Raw genomic sequence first — 12021 nt, forward strand, 5'->3', positions numbered from 1 at the left:
TCTATCTAACAGTTCGCATAATTTATAATAGATAATAAATCGAAACGTTTTAAAAAAAAAATATTACCCCTTAAAAATTATATCCAAAATGTAAAATAGGCAACCCAAACCTTAAAAAATTCTAAACATATATTTAAAATATAATGCTATTTTTGAAAGTTTGTAAAGTGTGGGCTATAATTGTCAGCTTGTTTTACCGATATTTTAAAGTATTTATCTAAAATAAAAAGAAAAAAGAAACATAAAACTTAAGCTAGATTCGATTTTCAAGGATTTGTTTTTATATATTTCAGTTTGAAAATGTTTTTAATGCTCATCCTTATACAGTAGGATATCTAAACATTTTTACCTTTTTAATTTAAATTAAAATATATTAATGAAAGAATTATACAAACATAAGTTTATTTGTTTTATTTATTATTTTCAAGCAATATATCATCTATGTAGTCTTGCAAAATATAGTTTATGTAGGGTAAAATATCTATATAGAAAAATATGTTTTGAAAAAGATATTGTGCATAGTTTTTCTTGTTTTAACATAGCGGATTGTCTAAATTTAGTTTTGTTAATACCTAGGGGTTTACAGTTTTATATCCCGTAGGAAATGTTAAAAGTGTATTTAGATATTTTTGAAAAGTAAGACTTTATGTGTAAGTCGCCTATACATGTAAACAATTGTAAGTTATTTTCCAGTCTTAAGCACCCGAAGAAAACAAAATTTGGCAAAAAAAAAAATGAAATGTGGATATCAAACAAGCACGTCACTTCCCTTAGCCCCTCACACTCACACTCTCTATAAGTCTTCCAAGAATTTGTGAAGCCACAATACATATAATAAATTGGTTAGATATATACTTTTAAACTCGATCCTTGGTCCATGGAAGCTCCGTCCGGAGGGTTAAGAAAAGGTGCATGGACTGCTGAAGAAGACAGTCTCTTGAGGCAATGTATTGATAAGTATGGAGAAGGCAAATGGCACCAAGTTCCTTTCAGATCTGGTATATATAATTTAACTAATCACTTATATGTTTTCTTATATACGTATTGATCTAAAAGTTTTTCAAATTAATTAACAAATGGTGCACAATCAGTTTTTTCATGCTTAAGGTAAAATCACTTTTGTTGTCCACATAATTGGAAAACTTATATATGACAGTGTATTATTTATATTTTACATTGTTTAATAACATCTTAGACATTGTATTATTTTTATTTTTATTAATTTACCTTTTATAGTAAATTTGTGTACAAGCATTAGAGTTTCATTTCCATTTTATTTGAGTTCACAGTAAGAATACCTAATAGATTTGATCTGTATTACTGGTTATGTAGGACTAAACCGACGTTGTAAGAGCTGTAGAGAAAGGTGGTTGAACTACTTGAATCCCAATATCAACAGAGGAGAATTTACTTCTGACGAAATTGATCTTCTCCTTCGCCTTCATAAGCTTCTAAGAAACAGGTTGATAAAATTCAGAAAGACATCAAAAATATTTAGAGAATGTAAGGGCTTTGATCCAATAATAAGTTGTATAATATCTGTTCAAATGCATTCTTAGGTGGTCTTTGATTGCTGGTAGATTGCCTGGTCGAACGGCTAATGATGTCAAGAATTACTGGAAAACTCATTTCGGTAAGAAGAAAGAACCATGTTGTACGAGCAGAACGAGGAAGAGATATATTACTTGTTCATCTGCCTCACAGTCTCAAGAGCTTAGCGTTGCAAAGTGTCAATCTCAATCATACAATGGCTGCAGCCAACTCAGTGAGCAAACAGAAGTTTGCCTTTCCCAAGTCAGCAACGTATATGAGGAGAAATATGAGTTTCTGAACAGTGAAATGGATGGAGAGAGTACGTGGTGGGAGAGTTTGCTGGAACAGAACCAAGAGGCAAACGCAGAGGGTCCCGTAGCTACTACAATTAACGAGGAAGACTGTACTTTGATGGACTCAATGTCTCCAATGTTTGACACTGAGCAACTTTGGAGTCTATTTAATCCGGAAGGTTGGTTAGTTTACTACTCTGTGATTATGTTATGTTTGATTTGAGCTGATTTTATCTGAAAAGAGTGGCAAAAGAGATCTTTTTTTTTCTTTTTAAAACACAGGAGTTCCCATAATCACTCTTGGTAGTTGGAACCCAGAGCCAACTTCTAGTCTATTTCAACTTGAAGATTTTATTCTATCAAAAGTCTAGAAGTCGTTAGGTTTGAGTGACTTTTGAGACGAAACCATATAATCAGCTCTAGTTTTGGGTATGAGGGAATGCACAGACCTAGGCTTTGAGTTTCTTAGTCATTTTAAAAAAAGTTTATTAATTCAATTTATATTTTAATATTATACGATGATGTAATGATTTTTTTTATATAACAAAAGTTAACTAACAGATATATTTTCCGATATTATATAACAAAAGTTATTTTGTACTTAACTTAAAATATTATATAGATATATCCTTAATATTTGGTAGATTTATGGCTATATAGCATAATTCAAATTTCCTATTTAATTGACAAGGTCCGGTTTATAGATCAATCCTACTATGCAGATAAGGCAAGTTGGTGGAGTCGAATGCCGGTGGAGAAGGTCGCAAAGACGAAACGTTAACCATTTGCCTAAAAACACATTCCCAATTTTTCTAATACATATAAATTAGATTTCTTTACTCAAAAGCAATGTTTTGATATAATTTGGTCACACTAATGCTATTATTGTAGTAGTTGCCATTATTATCATATGCATATATTTGTAGCTTGTAAGATATTCTCTAGGCTTCATATAATAAACAAAACTAGTGTTGGCAATGGAAAAGAAAAAATGAAATGTGGATATCAAACATGCACGTCACTTGTCTATCCCCTTTGAATAACACATTTCCGTGCACACGCACACTCACACTCTCTATATATATGCCTCCCAAGGATTCAATAAGCCACAACACACTCTATACCATTTCTTTTAAGTTCTACAGTAATTTGGGTATATACATTTAATTATTTATCTTTGGTCCATGGAGGGTTCGTTCAGAGGGTTGACAAGAGGTGCATGGACTCCTGAAGAAAATAAACTCTTGAAGGAGTGCATTGATAAGTATGGAGAAGGAAAATGGCACCTAATTCCTTTGAGAAGTGGTATATTATATACAAACGTACACTTATTTTCTTATTTGTATAGAATGAAAATATTTCTTAACAAGTAACTGCATAATCACTGATCATATGCCTTAAGGTATGACACATATGAAATATATTATTTTGTTGTCCACATAAATGGTGAACTTATCAGATAAGAAGAATAAAAATAATAAATAGTGAACAAAATGAGAATAAGTAATATATCTGTGTTCGTACTTTGTATCTGTGTGGTATTCATAGATTGTTCTTGATAAGTAAGCATATATACTTCATAGAGATCTGATCCCCCAGTATTTGGTTATATAGGGTTAAACCGATGCAGGAAGAGCTCTAGACTAAGATGGGTGAATTAATTGGATCCCAATATCAAAAGAGGAGAATTTAGTTCTGACGAAGTCGATCTTCTCCTTCGTCTTCATAAGCTTCTAGGAAACAGGTTTGTGTTGTTCAGACACATTAATGTAATGATCTAATTAATACTAAATCATATACAAATGCATTATTAGGTGGTCACTGATTGCTGGTAGATTACCTGGTAGAACTGCTAATGACGTCAAGAATTACTGGAAGACTAATATGGCTAAGAAGCAAGAACCATATTGTACGAACAAAATGAGAAAGAGAGAAGTGACTTCTTCAGCTACCACACCGGCCGAAAAACTCAATGCTACAAGACTTCGACCTCTATCCTTCTCCAACAACAACGGGTGCACCAGCCTCACTGGCCAGTAAGAAGTTGGCCTTGACAAAGTTGGCACCAAAGATGGTGGTATCACATGTAACAAAGATGATGAAAAGTTTGAGTTTTTGAATAATCTAATGGATGGAGAGACTATCTGGTGGGAGAGTTTGCTAGAGGCAGATTTCGTGCGTCCGGAGCTAGTACAACCGACGAGGCAGACAATTCTTTGATCAAGTCAATGTCGTTAACGTTGATCAGCTTTGGAACCCGTTCAATACAAATAGTGAAGACGCTTGATTTGAACTATTTGAGAGTTTATAGATCGAAAATCTATGTGTGTGTTACGTGCTTAGACATTTACTATATCCTCCGTTTAAGACATTGTACGCGGGAATGTAATTTGTACGCGTAAGAATATTGTAATGTACGTTCTTATTTATTTTCAAATCGTAATTACCAAAATTGAAGGCTCCAGAAAACTAGACATTTTTTCTATTTTAAAGAAATTTAATAAATGAAAAAAAAAATGTAAACTTGATTCACCAAGCACTAAATATAAATTTTGTGTCCACCAAATGCCCTTTTGATACTCAAGTTGATGCGCAAATCACAATTTAAATCGATTAATTAACTCACAAGCATGAATTTCTATCTCTCAATTGACTCGAATCATATACTTTACAAAGAAAGTACCAAGGAAGATCACAAGCCTTAACAAATATAAATCGTGAAATGACTTTAAAGCTAAGAACGATTTCCCTTAAAATTTTGTAATAATTATAACGGAAAAGAAGCATAGTATAACGGAAAAGATAATTGAAAAACATGAAGAAGATTTTTGACAATATGATAACCAATTAACCATGATTAAACCGTATTTTGGTTTCCAATTAATGTCTCGTTCATTTTTTTTTCCCTGATAAGTATATTATTTTTAAACTATGTTTATTAAGCAATTAAATGAAAGAGTTTATACAGCCATGAGAAAAAAACCTTGCAAAAAATAAGTTAAAACTAAGGTTATCCCCAACGGGAGGTTTTAAGGTGAGGGTTCAAAGAAAAAGGGGAAAAAAATAAATCAGAAAATGTATAATAAGTAAGAGCTGCCGACACTGTAAGTTTTTCAGGCGACTGTTCGTTTCGTCGCCGCAAGTACCTGCGGCTGCGTCAACCGCAGCTATTGTTGTTCGTTTGGTTGTCGCAGGTACCTGCGGCATGACGCTGCGACAAACGCAACTTCTGATTTTGAACGTCGATTAAATGCGGCGATTAAAAAAGTTGCGTTTGCCGCTGCCGCTGCCGCCAGCGTCAACGAAACGAACAGACCCAAAGAGATGAGCGCGACGACATAGCTATCGACGAAGGAGGCACACGTGCTTAAAGGCCACGAGGGAGCGGTTTTAGCGGCAAGGTTTAACGGAGACGCGAACTACGCTCTCTCCTGCGGCAAGGATCGGACCATCCGTCTCTGGAACCCGCACCGTGGAATCCTAATCAAGACCTACAAATCCCATGGCCGCGACGTTCATGTTACTTCGTTTGATCTCAGCTCTTTCCCGTCTCCAATTTTCGTGATTCTGATTCAAATTTGTGCAGTTTAAGTTTATCATAGTCCAAGTCTATTAGAATTTGGTCGTGTGTGTGTTGCTGTTGTTGATTTCGATTATTATAGTCCAAATAGTTTGATTCTGATACTAATGTCAAGCAAATATCAGTGTTCTGTGGTGGAAGCATTATAATGAGAGTGTTTGATTATTCATAGTTCTATGCTTTTTTTTTTTTTTTTTTTTTTTGCTTACAGCTAGAAACGATCGAATTAGACACGAATTTTTTTTCAGAATTTTATGAGTTTGTGTTTCATCGTTGTCAAGAAAATTGGAGTTTTATGTGGTGGAGGCTAATATTGATGACTGTGTTTGTTTGTATATTTCATGGTTTGATGATTTTTTCATTCTTTATCACAGAGACAATGCCAAAGATCTGAAAATACTAAAGCCTTTTTTTGTTACCATATATATTGTTGCTCTTTTGATGCTTGAGCTTTACTGAATTTTTCCATGTTTGCTTATTTGCTGGTCTGGGATATTCGTACCAAGATACAAATTTTTGCACTCTCTGGACTTGAGAACACCGTTTGTTCTGTTTTCGCTCGGCCAACTGTACGTATCTTTTCACATGGACTTCTTGTTGTTGATTTGGATCTCTTTTGGAATCTTCTTATCATGGTAACTGGAACTCACTTTGATCTGTGATGATGCAGGATCCACAAGTTGTCACTGGATTCCATGACACCACCATCAAATTTTGGGACCTCGGATATGGTATGTCTTTTCATTCTAACCATCTGCTTGAACTTAAAAGCCATACTTCTTAATCCCTTCTCATTGTATAAACATTGGTGCAAGTATATGGTTTCATCTGAATAATGTTGGATTATATTATATGCAGGCAGAACAATGGCAACGCTAACACATCATAAGAAGTCTGACCGAGCAATGACTCTCCATCCTAAATAGTATGTATAGTTGCATGACATCCACCATGTCTTTCCAACAGCCGAGTCTTTAAGACACTCAACCGGCTTTTCCTAATGTTCTCTCTTTGTTTGTAGGAATGCATTTGCTTCTGCATCAGCTGACAACATCAAGAAATTTAGCCTCCCAAAGGGAGAGTTTTGCCACAACATGCTGTAAGTCTCTGCTGGATAGATATATACCCATTCTTTGGCATCTCTAAAGCTTTTGAAATAAGAGATATCATATATTTGTTGGTGTGTTTGAACAATGTTGTCTTTCTCCATGAAACAGTTCACAGCAGAAAACCATAATTAACGCAATGGCTGTGAACAACGAGGATGGTGTAAGGAAACCAAAAAAGTTTAAAACAAGAGGTTTGGTTTATTATATCTTCCTTTTTGCTTCTTGGATTTGGGCAAAATTTGGAGACTACAATTAATCATTTTCCCTTTTCATGAATTGTACTTCTATTAATTATGTTTTAATGTTTTCAATGTTTAAAATTTAATGAAATGCAATAATTTTATAAACATGTATCTTAATATGCAAAAATTTCATATTCTACTTTAATTTATTTAATTTTAAAAAAAAAAAAAATCAAATTAAGAGACTCAAAATAAGAACCCACCATTGGAGGGAAAAATTGTAATTATGCATCCCAAAGTTCTTATTCAACTAAAAGTAGATCTTATATTAATTGAAAATTATAAGAGCCCCAAAAATATAACCTCCCATTGAGGTTGCAGTGAAGCTAATAAAGATAAAAACAGAAGACATTTTGATCTACTCCAGCCATAAAATTGCATTAGGTTGATAAAAGGCTTTAATGGTATAATAATTAGGTTGAACAGAAAATACTCTTTTCTGGAAAACCATTATACTGTATTACTATTTATTACCCTGTTTATTTCACAAAAATGTCATTTTAGCATTATTTTTTTTTGTTTTAAAATAAATGTCATTTTAGATTTTCCAACTTTATCCATTGAAAATATCAAAAAATAATTTAAATTTAAAGGGTATAAAAGATATTTTAATATGTTTTCTTAATTTATGTAAAAGTTGTCAAAATAACACTTAAATGATCTCATCACAATTTAAAAATTAAAAAATATCCTTTTCAAGTGGCTCCAAACTATAAAGATGAAAGAAAGAGACAACTTTATATGCCTTACCGCTTTTATGAGTTTATGTCTTATTTGCATAAATTAGTTCTTGAAACAAAATTTGTAAAATTCGGACGGCCTTTATTCATGGCCAACCACGTCGTTGTTCCATATTATAGCCAGATTTGTTGAAATTATTTCTTCTTGTAATCAAAATCAATAAGAACTTGATCAAAAACAGAAAGACTTTGGACGACAGACAACTTATTATATATGAACTGGAAAATGATATATAATTTTACTGAGACAAAACACTCACAACATTTTTGGAGAGAGGATTCATACTTTCAGTTTACACTTTGGAGATGATTTTTAAACTATTCTTTATTTATCAGTTGAATCATGTTTTCTTTCATGTCTCTTTATGTTGTTTTCTTTAATTTGTATGAGTAGTTTTTCAATTGTTCAAAGTAGGGGATCAATGGTTTGATGATTCGATTGTTATATGAAGTTTTCTATCCTTAGATTATATGATTCAGATGCTCATAATGCTAAGACTAGATTGATCACTTTTCAAAATTTTAAAATTGAGCGATACGTTTCTAGCTAATGATAATTGATATGTTAGGGAGTATTGTGAAGTTAATCAATTTGCTTAATGTGAATTTGTTACATATGAGACTTTAGTAATTGTGTAGTCATATTTAGTGTTTGATACCTTGAGAGAATTAGATTCATATAATTTTATGTTCATGTTCGAGGATAGTGCTTAACTTGAGTTTATTTTTCTCATTGTTTCAACAAAAATTGATCTCTCAATTATCCAATACCCAAATGCTTTTATTTCATTAGTTAAATCGTTTATTTTTTAATAAGTTTTATTTACAATTCTGAAAACCAAATAATCACTACAAGAAAATAATTTTATTAAGACGTAATATTTAGTCACAATAAAAAGTATTTAATCACAATATAAACATTGTTACGAATTTGTGACGTTTTTTGAATAATTGCAATACAATCGTCACAACTTTTTATTTGTAACAAAAACGTCATAAGAGTTGCAATGAATATATTAGTATCCACTTTGTCATAAATAATTACGACACAAAAAGTAACAAACTGTCTCAGTTACAGACTAACAAAACGTCTTAAAATCGTTACAATTCATGTTTAAAATAACATTTTAATTTATGTATCTTATTATTACGAAACTATAGTCTAAAATGGTCACAAATGATAACTAAAAATTTGTCTCAGAATTTGAACAAATACTCAAAAATCATGATATTTTGTGACTATCATAATGTCCAATCCCATCATTAGAAGTTAGTTTTAAATGGTCACACGTTATTACTAAAAAATTCATTGCATATGATAAAAATTATAACTAAAAAGTTAATCTCAAAACAATATTATTTTTAAAATTTATAATCATACAAATTTTTATAATCATAAACATTAGATATACATTATAATCTATTTTATTCTTACAAAGAAGAAAAATCACAAATTCTACCAGATGCACATATTCGATCATAACTCTCATATTATAACTCCTATGCAAACAATCTCAGGCTCTCCAGAAAGTTAAGACTCAGATATTTCCAACAGTGGGTAGATCAGATTCTGTTTCAATTTGTAGCAGTGGGAAACAATTTCACAAAATGATTGATGTTAGTTCGCGGATCTGCGCAGAATAGGTTTGATAAAACATGTATAACTTTTAATCTACAAAATCCTTTGGGGAAACTTACATCTATGGGTTGGAAAATTTCTCACCAAAACTCGTGCATAAAAGAGTCCGGTTACCCCTTCTTTTTCACCATCTCCTAGGACAAGTAAGATCTGTCCTTAATCTCAACTGTGGCTCCTTATTCTCTTTCTCTCAAATGGTTTACTCTCTTTCTCTCTCTAGGTTTAGGAGGCACAAAATTATAAAGATTAAAACCATGATCATCTCTTAAATTAGGATTAGAGAATTAGGCTTTTTATAAATGACAACAATTTATACTATTCCATAACTAATTTGCAACAATATATTGGTCACAATGTAGTCATAAGAGTGAAGATTAATATTATTGTAGCATATTCGTCACTAATTCTGACAAACTTTGGTTATAATTTTTTTTGTCACAATATAGAGACGAAAATACTATGAATTTGTGACAAATAAATTTATAATATCATATTGAAAATGTTACAAATTTGTGACGAAAATTTTATGTCTCAAAAATATGTCTCAATAAAATTATTTTTCTTGTAGTGAATATTCTCCCTCTTTAACTATTTACTGTTGTGAAACTTGAGAAAAACTAGAGGTTGTATTCTCTTCTTCTTATTAATCATCAATCGAATAAGTATTACATATATATAGGGATGAATAAACCCTTAGTACAAAACCGACTAGGAAATATGTAAAGTGGCCGATGGGCCTTGTGTATATGGGCCGGTTATGGAGATCCATCCTAAGTGATTTACAACACTTCCCCTTGGATGACATAAACGTGCAAATGCTAAGAGATCACCCTAATACGCTTGGGGGTGCTGCCTCATTAAAACCTTACTAGGAAAACCCATTGGGACAAAACCATGGTGAAGGAAAAAGACTACAACACGTATTACTCCCCCTGTTCTAAGTATCACTAAAAGTCTTAAGTCTCTGCATCCCAATATGGTGTGTGAGCTTCTTGAATGTCGATGTCGATAATGACTTGGTGAAGAGATCGGCTGAATTGTCGCAAGATAGAACTTGCACCACTTGAACTACTCCGGCCTTTTGTAGTTCATGTGTGAAGAAGAACTTAGGTAAAATGTGCTTTGTCCGATCTCTCTTGATATATCCTTCCTTAAGCTGTGCGATGCAAGCGGTATTGTCCTCATATATGACGGTTGGTTCCTTGTCGTCGGCCATGCCACAATCTGACCTGATGTGTTGAGTCATCGATCTCAACCAAACACACTCACGTCTGGCCTCATGCATAGCCAAAATTTCAGCATGATTAGATGATGTGGCCGCAATGGTTTGCTTCATTGAACTCCATGAAATTGTTGTACCACCGTGTGTAAATACATAGCCGGTTTGAGACCTAGCATTATGTGGATCCGATAGGTAACCTGCATCAGCAAAACCAACTAAACCTTCTTTGTTATAGTTAGTATAAAATGAACCCAAATCAAGCGTTCCTTGTAGGTAACACAATACATATTTGATATCGTTCCAGTGCCTTTGGGTTGGACAAGAACTAAATCTTGCTAGGAGGTTCAAGACAAAACAAATGTCTGGTCTAGTGTGGCTAGCCAAGAATATTAACGCTCCTATAGCACTGAGGTATGGCACTTCCGGACCGAGAATCTCTTCATCGTCCTTCCTTGGACCGAATGGATCACTATCCAAATTTAATCTTCTCACAACCATTGGGCTAAACAATGGGTGAGCTTGGTCCGTATTAAATCTCTTGAGTACTTTTTCAGTATATGCCATTCGATGCACAAAGATTCCATCATTTATGTACTCAAGCTGCAATCCCAAACAGAACTTAGTTTTACCTAGGTCTTTCATTTCAAATTCTTTCTTGAGATATTCAACTGTTTGGGCGATTTCCCCAGAGGTTCCTAGGATATTCAAATCATCCACATATACTCCTATGATTACAAACCCTTTGTTTGCAAACTTCTTTATACAAATACATGGACTGATGAGATCATTCTTATAGCCTTCTTTAGCTAGGTACTCACTTAGTCTATTGTACCACATTCGCCCACTTTGTTTCAGTCCATAAAGGGATTTGTTTAGCCTTATGCAATATTGTTCTCGAGAACCACTCTTATCTTTGAGCTCGATACCCTCTGGTAATCTCATATAAATCTCATTATCCAGTGGACCATATAAATATGCGGTCACTACATCCATTAGGCGCAAATAAGTTTTTCTCTTATAGCCAGACTTATAAAAATCTAAAAGTCGTTGCATCCATCACAAGGGAGTATGTCTCCTCATAATCTATTTCGGGTCTTTGAGAGAATCCTTGTACTACAAGCCGTGCCTTATATCTCACGATTTCATTATTCTCATTTCTCTTTCTTACAAAGATCCACTTGTGTCCCACTGGCTTTATATCGAATGGTGTCCTTAAGATCGGACCAAATACATTCCTTTCCTTTAATGAATTCAACTCCACGTCAATGGCTTCTTTCCATTTTAACCAATCTGGTCTTTGAGTGCACTCTAAAATAGACGTGGGTTCATGATCCTCATTTATTTCAAGTGCTACCTTGTATGCAAATATTTCATCGATGTCGACATCTTTTCGGTTCCATTGAATTCCAGACATGATATAATTTATTGAGATCTCATTATTATCAATACCTTCAGGGCCTTGAGGTTCAGAGTCCCAAACCTCATTCGGTACCTTAGGATTTGTCGCGGCCATGTCTATGGTTTCCTTATCTTTGGAACCTATTGGTATACTACGTTTTAAACGTGCCTTAGACTCTGTAGCAACTTGTTGATTGTGTTCCTTTTGAACATCAATATGTACTGGTGCATTACAAGCTGGTATGTACGATTTCATAACTCTCTT

General features: G+C 33.4%; 1 protein-coding gene and 2 pseudogenes across 2 annotated transcripts; all 3 read left to right on the top strand.

The window, feature by feature from the left end:
• Positions 1–743: 743 nt before the first annotated feature.
• Positions 744–2083, top strand: LOC147925622 (transcription factor MYB90-like). Its single transcript, XM_087493250.1, has 3 exons — positions 744–998; positions 1333–1462; positions 1560–2083. The coding sequence occupies exons 1-3, from the start codon at positions 878–880 to the stop codon at positions 2047–2049; spliced, it is 741 nt and encodes a 246-aa protein (XP_087349376.1). The 5' UTR covers positions 744–877; the 3' UTR covers positions 2050–2083.
• Positions 2084–3007: 924 nt separating this feature from the next.
• On the top strand, positions 3008–4113 carry LOC147925623 (transcription factor MYB114 pseudogene; annotated as a pseudogene).
• Positions 4114–5873: 1760 nt separating this feature from the next.
• On the top strand, positions 5874–6774 carry LOC147925624 (protein pleiotropic regulator PRL2-like; annotated as a pseudogene). Its single transcript, XR_015585023.1, has 5 exons — positions 5874–5975; positions 6077–6137; positions 6265–6331; positions 6428–6505; positions 6624–6774. The product of XR_015585023.1 is annotated as a protein pleiotropic regulator PRL2-like (transcript).
• Positions 6775–12021: the final 5247 nt, after the last annotated feature.

Source organism: Camelina sativa, chromosome 16 (genome assembly GCF_030686135.1).
Source record: "Camelina sativa cultivar CO46 ecotype springtype chromosome 16, ASM3068613v1".
Lineage (NCBI taxonomy): Eukaryota > Viridiplantae > Streptophyta > Magnoliopsida > Brassicales > Brassicaceae > Camelina > Camelina sativa.